Here is a 21,745-nt window from a genome sequence, read left to right on the forward strand (position 1 = left end):
GAATTGGATTTAAGCGAGGGAGGGCTGTACAAGATCACCAATCTCACTCTCTCCTCCAGAGTCATCTGGGTCCAGTGGCAAGATACATATCAGGCTGACTGGAGATGGCCTGGATTAAGGCAACTGAAGTTAAATAACTTGCCTAGGATCACACAGTTAGTAAGTGTCTGAGGTAAAATTTGAATTCAGGTCTTCTTGACTCCAGGGGTAGGTGCTCTATCCACTATGCCACCTAGCTGCCCCAAGTATCTCATAGCCCAGCTGCAAAAGAACTATTTTCTTCCTTTGGACTATTTAAAATAAAAAATCACTTTCACTTGGAAAAAGCAGAAAAGCTCATTTTTCTTTACTTATCTACAAACAAGTTTTTTAATTGCTTAATAAGGTTCTCATATTGATTCTACTCTCATAATTTTTATCACTAAGCACTTAAAATTTAAAAATATATGATTTATCAAAGTAATCCCATTTTTAAGTATATTGAAAATACAGAAACATTTCTTTTTAAAAAAATAAATGTCGGGGCAGCTAGGTGGCGCAGTGGATAAAGCACCGGCCCTGGAGTCAGGAGTACCTGAGTTCAAATCCAGCCTCAGACACTTAACACTTACTAGCTGTGTGACCCTGGGTAAGTCACTCAACCACAATTGCCTCACTAAAAAAAAAAAGTCTACTGCTTTTAGCAATAATTGTGGTCATTCTTATGTAGCATAGCAAATACATTGCTCTAATAATTATGATTCTATTGAACTAGAAAAGGGTCAGTTATTGCCCAATGACTTCATACTTTCTTCTTTTGGGGGGGCAGGGCAATGAGGGTTAAGTGACTTGCCCAGGGTCACACAGCTAGTAACTGTCAAGTGTCTGAGGCTGGATTTGAACTCAGGTCCTCCAGAATCCAAGGATGGGGGCTTTATCTACTGTGCCACCCAGCTGCCCCCTCATACTTACTTTCAATTAGGCTTGGTAAACAAAATAAAATAAAATTTGGAAGCTACAATCAGAAAAAAGTCTAAGTAAAACTGCTTTAAAATCTATTGTACATAATGCATAAAAATAATCATCTCAAAATGCATATTATTTATAATTTAATGATTTCATTATGGCATTCTTTTCCTTTATCCTTTACCATATTCTCCAACTCAATCCTTTCTGCTGTTATCAGGAATAGTTTTGTAGGACACAATCCTTCAAATAAGGATACAATTTGACAAGTCACTTAATACAGAAACAAAAGATTAATTTTAGTTCAATATTTCAAACTGACTAAATCACTAAAATTCTATTAATTCTCCTCTTAGCCCAGAAGTGATCATAAGTTGTTGAAGATCAAGCTCTGGAAGAGCTAAGTTGGCTCTTAGCAAGAAGTGACAACAAGCTGTCAACCAAGGCCCAACCTAGCAGAAATATAAGGTTAATCACCAGAGAATTGGCTAATAGATGATTCTCTGTTCATCCAACCCAAGTCTCTCATTAAACTAAGGCAGTTTTCCAAACTGTGAGGCACAGAGTAATGGCCAAAATTATATTTTCTACTACAACTAACCTGCATAAATACACTTTGAAAATAATAAAGTTCAAACCAAAGGAAAAAGAGAGTAACATTATTAATTCAATCCAATAGACAAAGAATAAAACATCAATTATTAAATACTATGTGTGTAAATGAAATCAAATTTCAATTGGCCCATATCCAATCTCAATGTGATCACCATCTACTGGTTCTAGGTTCATGACACTGCTAAATTGTGTTGTAGCACTGCTTGCTACAGTTGAATATAAAGCAGGTATATTCTAAATTTTAAAGTTTATTGTACCTACTGTATTTCTCAATATCATTTTGATAAGCACAATAAAATAAGCTGGTTTATAAAAATGGGATTTCTTCAAAAACTAAAATTACTCAACAGAGACATTTGAAATTTTCAAAAACCAAATTTAAATCTGCTTGTCAAGATTTTTTTTTTATTGTCCCAAATTTTCTTAAAGTAAAAAATAAGGGGACAGCTAGGTGGCGCAGTGGATAAAGCATCGGCCCTGGATTCAGGAGGACCTGAGTTCAAATAGAATCTCAGACACTTGACACTTACTAGCTGTGTGACCCTGGGCAAGTCACTTAACCCCCACTGCAGCACAAAACAAAACAAAAGTAAAAAATAAGATCACTTTATTACAGACAAATACATAATATGTTTGAAGGGAAAATCTAATGGAGCAGCTGAAACCAATAAAAGCAAAGATCAAACAGTTTAAGCAACAGAAATGTAAAAGTAAAGTAAAAGGCCTTAATCTAGGAAAAAACTATATCACTGAGATTCAAAATGCTACTATTATCAAGAAAAAAGATCATGGTGTTTGCTTTATACAAATGTTTTTGCCATAGATAGAGTGAAACCTCGCAAACTGAACAACATTTTAAAAGCATTCATGCAAAGTAAACTGTTATGGCAAGTAAATTTTTCAAGAAAAGATTAACTGTTTTTAAATGGATAAAAACAAAAAATTTCAAAGAGTGTTCCAGTTACATCAAAACAATTGTTACCATCATAAAAGCAGTCTACAAGATTGTCAAATATAAAGACTCACTGGAAAAGAGAAACCCTACAAAATTTTATTTTTTTGTGAAATTGTATGATTCAAAAATATAAATTTAAAAATTTTTAAATAAATTTTATGATCAATGGGGGAAAAGCATAAGGCATTCTATATTTTTGTGAAACACACTGACTTTCTCATGTCAAAGTATTCCCAACAGTTTTTGAACTAAAAGAAGAAACTGACATTTTTATTAATGATAAAAGATGAAACATTTACTAAAAGTATTCTGAAATTTGCATAGTTAGTGGGTATTCTTGAAAAACTGAGTACTTTAAAATATTATTCAAAGAAAAAAAGTAGAAAAACTGAGTACTTATTCTAAATGAGCCAGTACAAGGTCCTCAAATTCAACCTGTTATCCAGGAATATAAAAAATTATTTTAAAATTACAGTTATGGATAATAAAAAATTTTAAATATTTTCTATATTTCCTAATTTTACAAATGCTTGTCCTGTAAATGAAATAGAATAAATATCTGGTTCTTAGTTGGGTTTCAGAAGGAATTCTCATTTTATTTTAAAGACTTGGGTATTTCTAGATAGTAATATATAAGGAACCCATTTGCTCAAATGTGGTGTTACTGTATGAATAAGAATTTTTGAAAATACTAAAAGTACTAAAGAGAGTTTAAAGCTGAAAATCTTGTTATGTTTTGACCACAGGTGAGCTGTCTACAATATCCAACAAAATAATACAAATTTACTACCATTCATAACATCATATTTGCATGTAACAAGGTTCCTTTGCAATAGCTGTTATAAAGACAAAATATCAATCCCAATTAGTGGTTAAAAAACATGGGAAATAATACCAATGACCTCAAATTTTGAGAAACTTTGTGCAAAAAGACAAGTCTAACTCTCACATTATTATTTTAGTTAACATTTAATGTTATAAATAAATAATACATATGCACCTTAATGTTATTTTATTGTATGCTTAAGGCTTAAGCATAACAAATGTGCTATAAAATTATAATAACTTTACCTAACAAATGACCTAATAAAATTATATGGGTATATTATTTTATGAATGCATATGAACTTTTTTCAAGAAAAATAAGAAATGGTGTCAATATAATGAATTTGGGAGCCACCTATCTAGGTTATGAAGTAGTTAAGATTGGTAACAGTGGAAGAAAAGTGCATGTACTAATTTCATTGTGCATCATTTAAGTATTAATAATGGATCACATTTACATAGTATTTTCCTCATAACAACCTGTGTGATAATAGTACAAAAAATATTCTCCATAAGTTGGGGGACAAGAGGGAAAGAAAAGAAAAGGAAAAAGCACTTTGATATAGCACCTACTACTATGTGTGCCAGACACAGTTTAAATGACTTTCCCAGGATCTCATACTTACTAATAGTTTGAGGAGCACTCTTGCTACTTTGCCATGCTAAAAAGGTCAATGTACTGAAAAACTGTAGGACTGAAAATGAAACTGCCCAATATAAGAGAGGACCTCAAGGACACACAAAATTGCAGCCTGATCAATTTCACTATACTGGTTAAAATGCACAAGTCAATAACAAAAAGTAGAATCATCTAAAACAAATTAGAAATACATTATTTTTCTGCCTGAGAAAAGCATGCTGCCTTATTTAAAATGATACAACTACCTAACCTTTACCAATGACATTTAGAAGCATAATTTCCTTAGAGGTCTCTATTGTCAAGAGCTTGGTTCAAGTAGGCTAGATGGGCCAATAACTATAGCCTTAGGAATGATTTCCTGAAAATGCACCTCATTCTTCAAGAAAGTAGGAGTGCTGATGTGCCCTTAAACAATTCACTTCACCTCTGAGTCTAAATCTTATGTAAAATAAAGGGTTGGAACTAGATAATTTCTGAGGTCCCTTCCCAACTTAAATTTCAACAACCCTTAAATATAAGATATGTAAGACAAAAAAAAATTTTTGTTTTAAATTTAACCCATGAACCTACACACACACACACACACACACACACACACAGGATAACTAGAAAAGGTACAAGTTATAAAAACCAATAAGGTCTAAAAAATGATAGTAATTAACAACATTAAATAGCTACCAGTCTAACTCCTTCAAGGAAAAAGAAAGAAAGAAAGAGAGAGAGAGAGAGAGAGAGAGAGAGAAAGAAAGAAAGAAAGAAAGAAAGAAAGAAGAAAGAAAGAAAGAAAGAAAGAAAGAAAGAAAGAAAGAAAGAAAGAAAGAAAGAAAGAAAGAAAGAAAGAAAGAAAGAAAGAAAGAAAGGAAGAAAGAAAGAAAGAAAGAGAAAATGTTTAATAAGATACCCTGAAAGACTTTATAAATTCCAATTCTCATCAAGGGTCAGATAACAGTCTTAAGGATGTAGTTGTATTTAAAGCAGTAAAGAGCATTATCTCAGACCTACAAGTAAGATTGAATAACAACTATAAGTAATTCATTTACCTGTCATTTCCCACCAATTTCTACAGTTGTTTCTGCCTGAATTTTTCAAGAAGTAAACTATAATTCTTATGTGAGGAAAATTTGACTCATACTCTAAATTTATTCTACCACCTGAATTCCAGAGGCAAGAGATGAACATTTTGATCAGTTTCTCTTTAAAGCCAAGTAAGTACTTTAACAAGTGCTTTCTTAGAATTATTTTCCAGAGCCACTGATAGCTTTTTATTTTCCTAAAAAAAATTGTTTTTTTTTCATTTCTCACCACTTTCAACATCCTGCTTATGTTAAGTTTGAGAAAAATATTTTGTTTTCTTTTTCTGTCGTCTTGTTACTATTAGCTGAAGTTAAAAACAACTTCAACTTTTTAATTTTATGAGTTTACTTATACCAAGAATTGACAATGAAGCTCAGTTTAGTTACTAGACTTAAGATTAATGGCTTACAAAGCACTATATTTCTAAAAATATATAAATAAGAAATCAATCAATCCAACTATCCCTGAGAAGAACAATGCAGGGCTTTCGTTTTTGTTTTCCTCTAGGCAGTTTTACTTCATAGTCCTTATTAACCAGGACATTCCATCTTACCATTCACCAACCAGAAAACTAACTGAAGCAGCACTGTTTATGTCTCCATATGTTCTTCATATATTTAAGTCTGAATCAATATTTTCTATTTTAGAACAAACTCCCAAAGAGGCAGAAATCATGACTATTTGGAAGATTTAATAAATTTTACTTCATAAATAATAACAAATATTCCAGTGGGAGAAATATCCATAGATGACTCATATTGTGTCTCACCAGATTAAAAAAAATTATTTTTAAAAATTTAAACATATGAATTTCCAAAAGATCTTCAAAATCAGACCTTATGGTTGTTACAGTGCCAAGAATATAAGGGAATCACAGGATCATAGAGCTGGAAGAAACTTCAGCAGTCATTAGTTCGACAAATGCCCAAAAGACTTCCCTCTACAATATACCTGATAAATAACCAGCCTCTACTTGAAGACCTTCAGAAAGAAAATCCAGCTATTCCCAAAGCAACACTTTCCACATCTGGACAAGTCTAACTTGTTAGATTTTTCCTGATGACACACTAAATTTGCCTCTTTTCAACTCAGGCATATTGTTCCTTGTTCTGCCCAGAATCTAAACATAACAAATCTAATCCCTCCAACTTCCACACCTCAGTCCTTCAAATACATGTAGAGAGCTAGTCTCCCAGTACCCACCCTGCCCTGCCCCCCACTCTCCTTTTCTCCAGGCTAACCATCTCCTGTCCATACTGACCTCCAGTGTCTTCATCATTTTAGTAGCCCTCCTCTGGACATTTTGCATATTATCAATATCTTTCCTAAGGCATGGCACCCAGAAGTGAACTTTAACTTTCATTTTTCTCCATCTGTGACAATATGACAGCAGTGACAAGATAGTTCTAAGTTGTTTTCACTTCTTATTGTTTCTCTTAGTGATTTTGAGAAGTTTTTCTTATGATTATTGCTCACATTTGTAATGGGGGAAAATGGGATATGGGGTTGGGTTAGGGGTTGAGTTTCTTAGGAATTCCTCTTTAAAGAATTACACGCTCTTGCACACAAAAGTAGTTAGAATAAGGTGGTAGTTTATTTTAGAAAACAGCTAATACACATTTAACACTTCTTTGTTAGAAGATTTTAGTCTTATAGAGTTCTATCAATTTTCTATAGGTTTTAGTCAGACTTTTAATCAAAGATTTTCAATACATTCTCTTTTCCTCCAATTAATAATGTTTCTTATTCTAACTGCATTGATTTCATTTGTGCAAAAGAGTTTTGGATTAGGAGTGAAGGGACCTGGTTCAAAATCCAACTGATCCATTTACTACCTATATTACATTATGTTATGTTATGTTACATTATATTATATTTTACAAGTCTCATAAATCTCTCTTAGTTTCAAGTATCATTTATAAAATGAGATGATTGGATTTTATTACTTCAAAAATCCTTTCCAGTTCTAAATTTGATGCTATAAAACTGTATGTGTTTGTCTTTTATAATTTCATTTATCTCACTAAATTTCTTTATCCCCAACTGTAAAAGTTGTTCTCCTCTAGTTGGTTTGTTTTCCCTTTCTTTTTTTTTTTTAAAGTGAGGCATTTGGGGTTAAGTGACTTGCCCAGGGTCACACAGCTAGTAAGTGTTAAGTGTCTGAGGCCGGACCTGAACTCAGGTCTTCCTGACTCCAGGGCCAGTGCTCTATCCACTGCCCCAGTTTTTTTTTTTTAATTAGAAAAAATAGGTGGAAATGTTTATGTTTATATCTTTTATAGATTTGGAATTTTTTTCTCTGATAAAAATCTTCTCTTATGGTATCAGACACTGGTTGAAATCTAGCTTATCCTCAAAGTGCTTTCCCATTTTCTAAGCAGTTCTTGTTAAATAGTCTCCCAACTAGTTTGTGTTCTTGAGTTTACTAAACTAACTAAGCAGCTGTACATATCTGCTTCTCAGTCTTGTCTATCTAATCTATTACACTGATCTACTTTTCTACTTAAATAGCAGACACTTTTAATAACTATTGCTTTGTAACAACTTAAAATCTAATATTGGAAGGATTTCTTCATTCTCACTTTCCCCCCACTATTTCCCTTGGCCTTTTGTTTCTTTATGTAAATTTCATTATTGTGTTTTGTTCTAGAAAGTAAAAAGCTTTTTCTAACACTTCAAGCTATAGACTACCACATTCTCTAAAGAATTAAAAACAACTATCACCCACAGAACAATGGAGAATAACATGGTGAATATGAACAGGCTGTAACACATTAGAACAAGTATTATGAAGAATCAAAGTAAAGAATGTCACCAAGGAAATGTATGATTGGAACAAAAAAGTGGGTCAGTCATGTGGCAAGAGTGAAGGATAACAGATCCACTAGTGAACTACCAAAAAGGAAAGGAGGGCCCCTTAGTAGGTTAGGTGGCACTCTGTGGTGAACCTAGGGTAGATATGGCCAAGAGTCACATAGAATGGGCAGGACATATCTGCCTAAAATAATCATCAAAAATGGTCATCATTAAATTTAAAAGGCTGGAGACAGGAGAAATAATAATAGCTATCATTTTTATAATGTTTTGAGGTTTACAAAGGACTTTATAAATGTTACCTCATTTTAACCTCACAATAATCCCAGAATGGAGGTGCTCATATTACAGTCCAAGAACTGAGGCAAAGGTTATATGACTTGCCCAGGGTCATACAACTAGGAAATGTCTCAGGCTGAATTCAAACTCACAACTTACTAACTCCAAGTCTAGCACTCTACCCACTATGCTACCTAGCCACTTCAATATGTTTACCTACTAAGCTAAGTGAAATAGAGAATTGCTACAACATTTAAAAATATATATACCAATTGAGACATCTGGGTTCCTGGAAATTCATAGGAAAATCCAAGACTGAAGCTTGTTTTAAAAAACAACAATCATGTCCTCAAATGTCCATTTACAAAGTTTAGGTAACAAGGAAGATGAACCAGAGCACCTAATTCACTAAAATACATGTCACTGGGACACATGACTGAAATGTGATTTTTAATTTGGTATACCCTATTTAAAACAAATTGGGTGAGTAAAAAAGAGGTAGGGCAGAAGATAGTATTATATATTAAGAAGGTAAATTCATCTGAAGAAATCTAGAACTAGAGGAAAGAAGCATGATATAAAGAATAGGAGGGGGAAAAGGGAATGAATGTCAACAAAGGATAAAACATTAGTGCTGCTATAACTGGTAGAACTGAAGTATGCTATAATAAACTATATTCTAATATCTAATATAGGGAAGCAGGTGGCAAAGTAAATAGAGCACAGGGCCTACACTCAAGAAGATCGGAGTTCAAATCCAGTCTAAGCCACTGTGACCATGGGCAAGTCATTTAACCCTGTTGGCCTCAGAAAGTCCAGATGGGATCATAAAGAGTCAGTCACAACTGAACAACAACAAACATAGCTAGTATATTATATACTTTAGAAAGAGAAAGTAGATGAGTTCAGCAGATAACAAATTTAGTAGAGTAATGATGTCAGTGATAAGGAGACTTCAATTATATGAACATCTGCTAGATGGTTTTTTCTGCAAAATTCAGAGCAGCTAATAATTTCTTGAGTTGTCTTCATTATAACTTCATCCTTCAAAAGGTGAAGCAACCAAGCTCGGAAAAAACGTATTCTGAAGACAACCCTGGCTAACAGGGAGGAACTGGTCACTAAGAGTGAAAACTGAAAATCTTGGCCACTCATTCCCTCTCTCTCTTTTTTTTTTTTTTGGTGAGGCAATTGGGGTTAAGTGACTTGCCCAGGGTCACACAGCTAGTAAGTGTCAATGTTCTGAGGTCGGATTTGAACTCAGGTACTCCTGATTCCAGGGCCAGTGCTCTATCCACTTCGCCACCTAGCTGCCCCTCATTCCCATTGTTTATAGCAGCACTAATGTTTCATTTTATGTTGATCTTCTTCCCTGCCTTTTCTATCATGCTTCCTTAGTTCCTCACATGAGTATACCTTCTTAACATACAATGTGACTTCTTCCCCCTCTACCTTTTACCTACTCAATTTCTTTTAAATAGAGACACCAACATCCATCCACCCTACATTTTGGGAGGACAAATTTCAAACAGATTAGGGGAAGGGTAAGTGGGATATAATGACTAAAATTCTACAAGAAAAGTAACCCAAGGAAGGACAGGAAATTCTTAACAATGTAGTTCTAAAAACAAAAAGGGGAACAATTCCGAAGAGGAATTGTGGTACCACAGAGAACTCACTAAATAAAATGGATTTGAAAAAGATAATCAACAAACATTTATTAAACACCTGTGTGCCAAGTACTGTATTTGGTGCTGGGGATACAAAGAAAAAAAATTAAATTTTCCTGCCCTCTAGCAGCTTACATTCTATACACCTCATATTAATACCATCTCCCATCTCTTGACCTTTGTTTCTCGCTATTCTGCCACTGCCACCCTTCAAATGCACTTCCACATCATTTTCACCTCTCAAAATCCATTTTCTTCAAAACTCTTCTCATGTTCTACATGAAGCCTTTTGAGATCTTTCCAATTGCTAGCAATGTTTTTCCCTCCAAAAAAAAATCCCTTTATTTTGTATGTATTTATATATACTTATATATATGATGTCTAATCCTAATATAATGTAAGTTCCTTTAAAAGTTAGAAGTTTTATTTTTTTATCTTCATACACCAGACCCTAGCACAGTTCTTAACACATGGCAGACTCTTATTAAATGCTGACTGATGAAGAATGAACAAACTTCAGACTATACTGCAAGAGTTCTGTGTTTCTGTGACTACTACTTATCTTTTCCCTAAATTGCCTTAACATTTTCAAACAAGAGGTAAGGATGAATGGTAACTTCTTTGAATGAGAAAATATTAACACTAGAGTTTCAAAAATATTACTACTGGAAATCACTTAATATTCTTATGAATGACCAAGAAGAAGGAGAATTAACTGAAATTTTACTTTTCCCAATGACAAATCATTCTAGGTAGTGAAATTATAAGCAGGTAAATAACATGAAAACATCATAAAGTCAAAAACTGGAATTAGGCTAAAAACTAGAAAAATGTCAATATGGGCAAGTGACTATGGGGGAGGAATAATTAAAAACAATACTTAAAAATCAGATCACTCTGAGCTATCAATTACAATCCAAGAAGATGACCTGGGAGTGCTTAAAAAAAAAAAAGGCTTTTCCTTGAATACAGTCAATGTGCCACTAAAAACAAAAAACATGCTAGTCATCATTGCAAAGAATAGTCATCATCAAATTCTTTGCAAAGTCATTTAACCTCTCTAGGACTCAGCTTCTTAATCTGTAATGACTATGTCATGTACCTCACAGCTACACCTCAATAAATATATAATGGAAGAGAATATCTGTAGAGTAGCTTTCCTAGAAGGTTTTAAAAAATGAATATTTTAGTCTCTAAAGATAAAAAGTGGTGGGGTTGGAAGGGGCAATGATAAAAATATCTTTTTTAAGTTATCAAGTATAAGCACAGGATATCACAATTCATGTTTCATTAAGGGAAAATTAGGATTTAAAGCACAGGGATAAATAAATCCCTGACCCCCTTTCATTGCTAATACTTACCCATGTTAAAATTTTTCTACCATTTTTAGCCTAATTCCAGTTTGAGGACTTTTGAAGTCTTTTTCAAGGATAAAATAACAGAAAACAACTAAGCCTTCCCATAAGCATTGCTTGGTGATGCTGTCAAACATATTAGCAAAATATATTATGAAAATACTTAAATGTAAACCATGAAGCCATTTATGCTTCAATTTAAAGTTTTATTAAGACACATACTTCTATACTTGCATCCAGAATGCAACAATTACCTATTTTTAAAAACTGACCTAATTCAAACTCAAGTTGCTATTTTCTTGCCAAAATTCTAAGTATCGAAAAAAATAAAAATTATTTCAGTTACCCAAACAAGAGAAAAATTTTAAAGTAAAAAAGTTATATCCAAATGTAAGTTTTAATATGCCTTTTAATCTGCTTTTAAAAAAAAATAAACATGTAGACACACAAGATTCTCTGAGGACAATTCTCAAACTCTTGTGGACTCCAAAGAGTCCCACAATTCCTGAGTATTGGAAGTTTTCTCCCTTTGAGGAGAAACTCATACAATTTCCTTTAGATATCTCTTTCTTTGACTCTGTGAGGATCAAAGTAGAGTCCAGAAACTTTCTGGATATGCTAGTTTGTCCTTAGCATGTCTCTCAACTCCAGATGAAGACACTGCCACAAACTACTGTTTCCTGGGGTTCCCTGCTATTGTTGCCAATGAGAATTCCAGATCTTTGACCCAAATTCACAAGCTTATCACTTGGTCAAAGCTTAGGAGAGGAGGAGGAGAGAAAAATTAATCATCACTGGACCCTCCCCAATATCCCCCCAACACAAACACACACAATTCCCAGGACTCACTGATCCTGGAATCTCCATCTGGAAATGTTTCTGAGTTTTTTTTGATAAATCCCAATACATTTCTCATATATTCATTTTATTTCAGCCAATGGTCAAAGTATTTCTCTACTCCCAAAATGATTAAAGACTTGTTAAGACCTATTTTATAACTTTGACTGATGGATTCAAGTGAGAAGTCTGGGTTTTTAATATTATTTAGGGGGAGAGGGGAGAGGCTCACTCTTAAGTATAAATGTATATACAAAACAGATACAAGTTAAGGGAGACAGTTCCTAAGGAGACAGGCACTAGCTACTGGGAATGGAGTTATGGGAGAGAAAATGAGGAAAGCCTTAATATAAAAACCTGAATCTTGAAGGACCCTAAGAATTTTAAAGAGGAAGAGGTAAAGAGTACTTTACTGGAATGGGGAACATCCTACAGATAACAGATAAAGTACATGGAGTAGTATGTATGAGGAATAGTTAAAAAGGCCAGTCTGGTTAAACTGGGCCATAAAGTGCAGGAAGGAGAGTAATTTGTAAGAAAGATAGAAAAGTAGGTTGTAACCAAGCTATGAAGGTCTTGAAATACAAACTAGAAAAGTACATATTTTATTCCAATGTAATTCAGAGTCTTTGGAGTTTACCAAGTAGGGAGGTAATATGGTCAGACCAGTACTTTAAGAAAATCAGCTAAGTGGAGAATAGATTAGAGTAGAAAGATATATGAGGCAGGGAGAGTAAACAGGAGACTCTCACAATAGCCCAGGTGAGAGGTAATGAGGACTTGAATTCAGGTGGTAACTATATGAATAGAGAAAGGGGGATGTATAGGAGAGATGGTATAGAGGTTGAAATAACAAATTTGGCAAATGATGGCAGAATAAGTGAGGCATCAAGAATGTCAAGATTGGGGGACAGCTAGGTGGCGCAGTGGATAGAGCACCGGCTCTGGATTCAGGAGTACCTGAGTTCAAATCTGGCCTCAGACACTTAACACTAGCTGTATGACCCTGGGCAAGTCACTTAACCCCAATTGCCTCACTTAAAATTTAAAAAAAAAAAAAAAGAAGAATGTCCAGTTTACCTACGTAAACTGGAAGGACAGTATCCTTCACAGAATGACAGAAATAGGGGAGTTCAGAAGACTGGATGGGGAGGTAGGGTTTGGCAGGGGGAAGCAGAGATAATGAATTTGGTTTTGGACATGTTGAATTTGAGGTGTCTATAAGACATCCAGTTCAAAGTGTCCAATAAGTAATATGGAAGTAAAGAACAAGAGAGTGACTGGATAGTATACAAATCTTGGAATCGCAATCATCTTCTTAGAGATAATTAAACCTTTGAGAGCAGATGAGGTCACCAAAAAAGAGTACAGAGAGAAAAGGCGGCCCAGGACAGAGCTTTGGGGGGTATGCCCACAGATAGAGAACATTCAATGAATGATGATCCAGTAAAAGGAACATGCTCTCCTCTCCTCATCTCTAGCTCTCTTCAAAGTTCAGCTCAAATTTTACTTCTTACATAAGGCCTCTTCTGCTGCCTGAGGTTATTAATGATCTCCCCACTGCCCAGAAATTAATGTCAGTCAGCCAGAATTTATTAAATACTATGTGTGAAACACTGTGCTAAGAGCTAGAAACAACAACAACAAAAAAGGCAAAACCACAGATCTTACCTATAAAGATGATTCTAATGGAGGAAACAATATTCAAACAAGTATGTGTATATATACAAGATACATTCAGTGTAGATGGGTGATAACTACAGAAGGAAGGTACAGTGGAGAGGTCTGGAAAAGGCGGGAAGGCGGAGGTAGGGAATGCATTTCAAGCATGGGGGACAACCACTCTCAAATTTCTCACCAGTTAGAGTATGCCCTGAGGGGAAGGAAAGTTGCGTTTTCATCTTTGTATCCTCCCCAACTAACACAGAGTCTGACACATAACACAGTAAGTAGTGAAGAGGATAGGCACAGGGCCTGGAGTCAGGAAAACTCATCTTCCTGAGTTCAAATCTGCTTTCAAAAACTTGACCCTGGGCAAGTCACTTTACCCTGATTACCTCAGTTTTCTCATCTGTAAATGAGCCAGACAAGGAAATGACAAAACACTCCACTATCTTTGCCAAGAAAACCCCAAAGGGGTCATGAAGAGTTGGACACAACTGAAAAACAACTAACGACCAAAAAAAAATGCTTGTTGAATTGAATCGAATTATTAAGAACAAAATCTGTGCACAGCATTACAATGTGAAAATATGAACATTCGAAAAAAGTTTTCTCAACATAGTAACCTCTGCTCTTCTCTAATCCCAAAAACTATGATAAAATTCTTTTTTTCAGCAGGAACTCTTATAACTCAATGTAAATACCTCAACCCATACAGGCCAAAGAGCAATGGAATGTACCCTTGGTATTCTTGCAATGTCAGAAAAAAAGCAAGGAAAGTCCACTGACCATAGGGTGAACAGCCTGTAGCAAACTTAAGGAGGGGAACAAGAGTCAAGCAGAAGCCAAATCTTAAGAAAGTTTTTTCTTGATAGCCAGAATTCAAATACTTCTATCAAAGCAAAACTAGAACCATTTTAGCAGTATACTTTATTTTCCACCACAATTTTACATCAATTAATTTATTAATTTTCCAATATTAAACATAAATTAGATTATCTAGGCAAATTTAATATAAACAGAAATGTATATACAGGTACAAGACTCCACAAAAGTCCTACTCCTTACAGCTTATAACTTACCCTGGCTTCTTAAAGGCTATTGCCAGAGGAACACAAGCTATATATGGGAGGTTCTACCCAAGAAAGGCAGGCTTTGAGTAGAGAAACCTGGTAATGGAACTGTATGTTTACTGTCTAAGGACATGTTTACTGCCTAAATATAGAGAGGCTAATCACTATGTTGGCTTCAGGGAGATGAATTTGAGCTGCAATCTGAAATGGTAAAAAGGAATTCCCACATATCAGTGATATTAAGGATCCTCAAAGTATGTTTAATTAACCCAGTTCATTTTTTCTTAATGTGCTAGGTATAGCTTGGTAAATTCCATGATCTTGGTGATGATTCTCATCAATTCCTCTTCCCATCTTGGCAAAAGAAATAACTCTCATCTCTACCATGCATTAGAATTACCAACTTCATCCATAGGCATGACAAAAGACATTCTTTTATTTTTATTTATCGAAATAAGGAGGGCTGGGTTCAAATCCCAGCTCTGTCGGAGTCAAGTGATTATCTGCCTCAGAAAAGTCACTTGACATCTGTGAGGTAGGTAAAAATGAAGATTTTGGACTAGATGATCCCTTCCAATTCTAACATCCTATGACTCTCCCCATTTTACAAATGGGAAAATAAGATAGAGAAGATGACAATTAAAGATGTTTATCAGGAAAGCTACTTTATAAACTACAAATCCTCAAATTTAAAAAAAAAAGTCTTTTTTTCTAATGTTTTGCTTACTATCTCAACATAGTAACTTTGATCTTCATTACCATACAATCTTTTACAGACTGTTACTTGGGTATTTCTAGGGTAATTGTCTTTTAATCTCCTCTCTTGTAATATGATTGGCCTTAAAAAAATCCTGTTAAGAAATCAAACTGCAAACTGAAGCAATCATTTAAAATATTTTTACTTGATTGAAAAATCTGAGCCACAGAAACAGGATCCTTAAATGTGCTTCATCATAATTCACAAAATAACTAGAATTAAGATTACATAATTATTAAGAACACACACTGCCTTAGGCAGTTCCAAATACTTAGCTTGAATTAAAGGGTTCATCTCAAAGTTAAAATAGTGCAACACTTCTAATGATCAATTCATATGCCACTAAACTCATAAATGATAAATATAACCAATTATTTTCTCCAATGTTACAGTCAAAAAAATCATCATTCTTTAAAAAAAATACAGAAAAATTAACCAAAGTTTTTATCCCCAAAATCAATAATGCAACAACAAAGCCTTCAGTTGATATAGGAATGGACCATTTTAGTTTTTATCTCCTTGTTTCTAACTTCGTATTTAAGTTTAAAGTGGTTTGGATAATTTAAACTTTTAAAGATGTTTTCATGTTGAAACTTCACATAAGATTTTCACTTCACTGACAGTAAATCATCTTTTCAGATCAAATAATTATTTCATTCTCTTTCTTAATCCATTGTACATCTATGAAGCCCATCTGTTAGGCAATGACTGATCTAGCATACATTGCTAGTGCAGCAGCTTCCCAACTGGTTTCCACATTTAGATCAGTTCCCAGTTTGTTAAAGCTTTATTCGATTTACCTGACACCAACCTATTAACATAAGTGTATAAATTCACAAAACTGAAAATAACTTAAAAACACATAACCTAAAAGTATAAATTTTTTGAAAAGGGTTGTTAAATAAAAAAATTGAAAGATAAACTGGTGTTGATTCCAATTTATAGATCCAGAATTGCTAATATATTAACATTTTAAGATTTAATATTTTTTTTCCAATTTAGGAGAAAAAAATAATCAACCACTAACACCCCTATTAGTAGCTAGTTAAAACAAGGATTAAGTTGTATTTCTATTACTTTCTAGAAAGAATAGCACTGTATATCACAAAATGGTGAGCATCCTCTAACTTAGAATGACTTTATGGAGTAATTTATTTGAAGGCTTATTTTGTGTGCATGTCTTTATGAAAAGAGATGTTTGACTTAGAAACAGTAATAGAATATAAATGAAAAGGAAACCTCCTGAGCAGTGCTTTCTCATCCTCAGATTTAAACACATTCACCAAACTAATAATCAGTTTTAACTTTTCTGTGAATTTGAGAAATAAACAGTAAAATATAATACATGCCCTTTCAACACCACATTGCTGCAGCTGCAGTTCTTTCAGCTTTCTAGTAGGTCAAATGCAAACAGTTGAATAATATTAGAAAATCACATTACCTTCAAATACCAGAGAACCTTAACTCAATTCACTTACTTTTGTTTCTTTAAAAAATAATAAAATGCACAGAACAGTGAAGTTTTAAAGTATCCTTAAAAGCATATTATAAAATTCCCATGACTCCACACTAAATACAATAGACAACTGATTGCCACTGAGTTTTAAGCCATGCTTTCTCACCCTACATTACATGCAGAAGACTGAATGTTGCAGATTGAATTGCTTCAAAAGCTATGCTGCAGTAAAAACTGAATTCATAAGAAATAGAAAACTGTAGTTAAAGGATTCACTTATGAATCTCTTTTTCTTATTTCCTATGACATCTTGGAGGTTTCTCAGCCTTTCTAGTTAGCGCAAAACATTAAGTCATACAGTCCTGCAGTAAGTCCTTACCACGAAGGGAAAAAAACCCCGAAAGGACTACATTTGATATCTTTCCCTTAGTCTTTACAAACATGCCATGGTCTCCAAACACAATGGCCATTTAAACAAACCTGTTCAATTTCAATACATCTGACACTTCAATTTCAACCCCACAGTATATACAAATTATAGGCAGTAAATAAACTCAGGAGGGTGGGGGAGAAGGTGTGAAGAAAGAGGAAAAAATCCTAAGTCTCTATCATACACTAATATAATGATTAGACACTTAAGATAGATGCAAACCCGCATCTTCTTTTCCTCTTCACTGGAAAACATCACACCCAACTAAAGCTTAATGCTTCTCACATTCCTCCAACACTAGGGAATTTCAGTAACCCTTCATCTTCAGGGAGCCACACTAGACATATTTTAAGGAAGCCTTGGGAAAGAACCCCAAAGACAACGCACCCTCTCACCCAGTGACCAAACTCCGGGGCCCAACAGAACCCTACAACGATCAATATTTCTCATAGCCACTCGTGATCACAATGAGTGGTACCAAGCAGTGTTAAGTTGGACACTGTACTCAAATCACAGGAGGGGACAGGGAGGGACTACAGGGTGCAGCTCAGAGTACATATGGATCACCCACTGGGCGATACAGGCTGGACGATCTGGGCTCCAGGAGACGTGATGCGTTTGTTATACGGGGGGGGGGGGGGAGGGGGCGGGGGAGTGGAAGATGGGGTGGGTGTGGAGGGAGTTATTGGAGAGATATTCCCAGAGACACATGCCCATTTCTCTTACCAGGTTGAGCACCGTCTCCACGATGTCCCGGTTGCTGACCTCCCCGACCTGTATGAGTCCAATCAACACCGCGAATTTCATCCGGATGTTGCGGATCGGAACCGATGGGTTAATCATCCCCGCGGGGAGCACCATGGAGCCGGAGCCGGACGCCCCTCTCAGCTCCCCCAAACCACTAACCCCGCCGCCACCGCCGCTGCAGCTGCCGCCTCCAGGGCCACCTCCAGCTCCGGCCCCGACGGCGATGAGCCCTGCAGGCTGAGGCTCCGATCCCGGGCCGGGCCCCGGGCCGGGCTTCTCGCTCGCCATTTACCCCTCTCCCGCGGAGGAGGAGGAGGTGGAGGATGAGGGTGAGGAGAAGGGAGGAGGCGCTGCCGCCACAGCCGCTGGTACCGTTATACCTGGCTCAGCCCCCGCCCCCCCCGCCCCCGGCCGCCGAGCCCCAGCATCCACCAGCGCCGCACCGCGGCGCCGGCCAGGGCAACCCGGGCTGCTGAGGAGCCCGAGCCTGGGAGCGCGCGCCGGCGGCGGCAGCGAGCTAATCCCGGAGTGATTCTCCGCGGCGGCAGCGGCGACGGCTGCCCCGCTAGCAACGGTGCCAGCCTCTCTCGGTCCGGCTCGACCCGGCCCGCCCCCCGCGGGGATGCTGCTGGAGCTCCGAAGGAGCCGTCGCCAAGGGAGGAGGTGAAGGGGCGGGAGACGCAGGCAGTGGACGCCAGCTGGTTCTGAAGCTGTGGCCGCCGCACCAGACGCGACCGTCGCCACCACCACCACCACCGTCGCCGCCGCCGCTGCTGCTGCTGCCGCTGTTGTTGTGAAGCCCCGACGCCGCCGCTCACTCCGCCATGTTGCCGCCCCCTGCCTGCGGTAGCGGTCGCTACGCCTGCGCAGAGCCACCAGGGGGCGGAGCCCTAGGAGCAGCCCCCTCCCCGGTCCAGCCCTCCTCTCCTTACCACCCCCACCACGCATACACCACCCCAGCACCCTTCATCCCTCCCCTAACCACACAAAACGGATAGGCAGGTGAGCAGGTGCACAGCGACTGCTGCCAGTGACTAGGGCTAGCTGGCAGGGGAGGGGCGGGTATTGGCTTCCATTTAGTATTCCCTTGAGGGTAAATTTTCCCTCTAGGGAAAGACACAGCATGTAGCTTGCCTTCTCTGTAGCCTCCTTCTTTTAACATCCTCTTGCTAGGAGGAAGAGGATGCACCATCATCAGGGTTGTATCTCCTGCTGCTTCTGTCGTTTCTGGGTGCCCAGGAAGAGTAGGGAGTGGCAGGCGACCTCTTTCTGTTCCTTTTCATCATCCCTCCCTCGCCCACCCGCCCTGCAACTTCCCAAGAGGAAAACTGGCTGGGCAAAGCAGAAACAGACATACCGTGGGGAACAATCCTGCATTGTCAGGAGGAAGAATATAGATGGAGTCTAATAGGTCTTTTCTATGGCTATAAAAGAGGCTGACACCTGCACACACGCGAGCAACTTAAAATAGAACTTGTCACACGGTAACCCATTCTGTATAGAACTCTGAACAACAAATAGTTCTTGCGGTTGTCCTCCAGCCGGTGAGGATGTAGCCACATAACATCCTAGAGTAGTTTGATGGGAACAAAGCTTTGCTTTAAAATATTTTCTTAACTTCTCTCTTGTGGACTACAGATTAATGATGCCTCCCTCCCTACTGAGAGATGTACACAGCACAGAGGCTTTGAAATAACATGAAAATATAACTCCCACTCCAGCCCTAGGGTTGGGATAAAGTTTGCTTCTGAAAAGAAGCAAATCTTACAAGCACAAGCAAAAGTTATCTATTTTTTTTTTTTAGTGAGGCAATTGGGGTTAAATGACTTGCCCAGGGTCACACAGCTAGTAAGTGTTTAAGTGTCTGAGGCCAGATTCGAACTCAGGTACTCCTGACTCCAGGGCTGGTGCTCTATCCACTGTGCCACCTAGCTGCCCCCGAAAAGTTATCTATTTTAACAATGAGCTTTGAAATATAATTTTTGCTGCAAGTCTGTAATTAAGGCTGAACAGGTACGATTGCAGTTTTTCCTATCAAAATGAAATAGCAGAACAAAAGTGATTCTTTTGCTAACATTCTTACTCTGAGTCCTCTCCAATAAATATATTTTATAAGATATCAGTAATGTTACTTATTGTGAAGTAGCAGGTGTAATATTGTTTTTAGTTGAATGTATAGATATTAGGAATGAGGGGAATAAGCATTTATGAAGCACCTACTATGTGTGAGGCACTGTGCTAAGTGCTTTACAGATATCTCACTTGATCCTATTAAATTGATATTGATCCAATGTGATCCTATTAGATCATTTGACCCTGTTATATCGATATTGATCACATTAGAGTTAACATCATGTCCCCTGGAAAATACAAAAAATCCATTTTTAGTTAAACCCTCTATCACAAAGATTCAGATATACCATTGAGCAAATTATATCCCACATAATATGTGTATTTAATAACAACAATAGCATCACATAGCACAGGTACTCTAATTCAACAAAAACATTTAATAAGTACCTACTATGTTCAAGATACTGTTCTAATCTGAAGAGCTCTTTCTCCTGTCTTCCACACCACAATTATAGGAGAATTCCACTATATTGGGTTTGTGGAAGAATTTTTAGGAAATATTTATTGAGGTAAATTAATTTGTTGATTCATAAATATTCTCTTCTGAAAAAAAAATTCATATATATGACATTTTAAGAGTAACACCAAATACTGTTATAAACTGCTAAAATGGTTGAAAATTAAATATGAAAAAAGGGAGGAAAAACTACAAAATCTAAAACCACAAAGCATGAAAATTAAGACCTACTGTATTTAAGAATCCTATCAAAGTTTACACAAACCAACAGCATCTTATCTCGATTTATTCATTGGTAACTTTATTTTCAGCTACTCCACCTCCATGCAGAAATTGAAAATAATATATATTTTAAAGTGAGTAAATATAAATGAAAAGATAATCTCCAGTTTACCCTGCTGTTCATACACATGTCAGGAAATGATAACATTTGCTGGTTTTAGACACCACCCTCCCCCTAACTTCCACAGGATATTTAGGAAATGAAAACCAAAACTAGATTGCCTTTTAGTATATGTAATTTAGCATTCCTGAAGCAGTTTTGCTTTTCCCTTTAGTCTTTTCCTTGCATTTTTTCAGAGAGAGATGGAATGAAGCTGTCAGGATTTCAAAATCCAGGTGTTTTCTGTACCTCTTATAGTTTCAGAACCATTTAAATGAGCACTCTAGTAAATGGGATGGTCACTGTAATTAATCTCAGTGGAATCATGATAGACCAATTATAACTGTATTGAAATCTTCATTCTATTGTATTATCATTCACAAAAATATGAAAAGTGCTGTCTACATAGGTTACATATTAGTCAGAAGGAAATTTCCTGGCTATTTTCAATGCATTTTTAGTAGAGGAAAAAAGTAGGTATCAGGCTCATATTCTCATACTTGTAAAACATATTACTGAGAGGTATACCCAAATTTAAGCATTTTCATTAAATTCATGCCTTGGAAAGGTATGTTTAAGACATCAAAAGAACCTTTAAGATGTTTTGCATTAATACAATCATAGAGTAGTTAGAACTAT

At 36.5% G+C, this 21,745-nt stretch overlaps 1 protein-coding gene across 6 annotated transcripts in view; it reads right to left on the reverse strand.

Moving 5' to 3' along the window:
• Positions 1 to 18,519, reverse strand: part of NBEA (neurobeachin) — a 764,716-nt gene extending 746,197 nt beyond the window's left edge. For all 6 annotated transcript variants that reach the window (XM_043991721.1, XM_043991715.1, XM_043991718.1 and 3 more), the window contains exon 1: positions 18,114 to 18,519. In XM_043991721.1, coding sequence (XP_043847656.1) covers positions 18,114 to 18,422 — 309 coding nt within the window. In that variant the 5' untranslated portion in view covers positions 18,423 to 18,519. The remainder of the gene's footprint in view (positions 1 to 18,113) is intronic.
• Between the last annotated feature and the right edge of the window lie 3,226 nt (positions 18,520 to 21,745).

The sequence above is a fragment of the Dromiciops gliroides genome, chromosome 3, assembly GCF_019393635.1.
Source record: "Dromiciops gliroides isolate mDroGli1 chromosome 3, mDroGli1.pri, whole genome shotgun sequence".
Taxonomy (NCBI): Eukaryota; Metazoa; Chordata; class Mammalia; order Microbiotheria; family Microbiotheriidae; genus Dromiciops; species Dromiciops gliroides.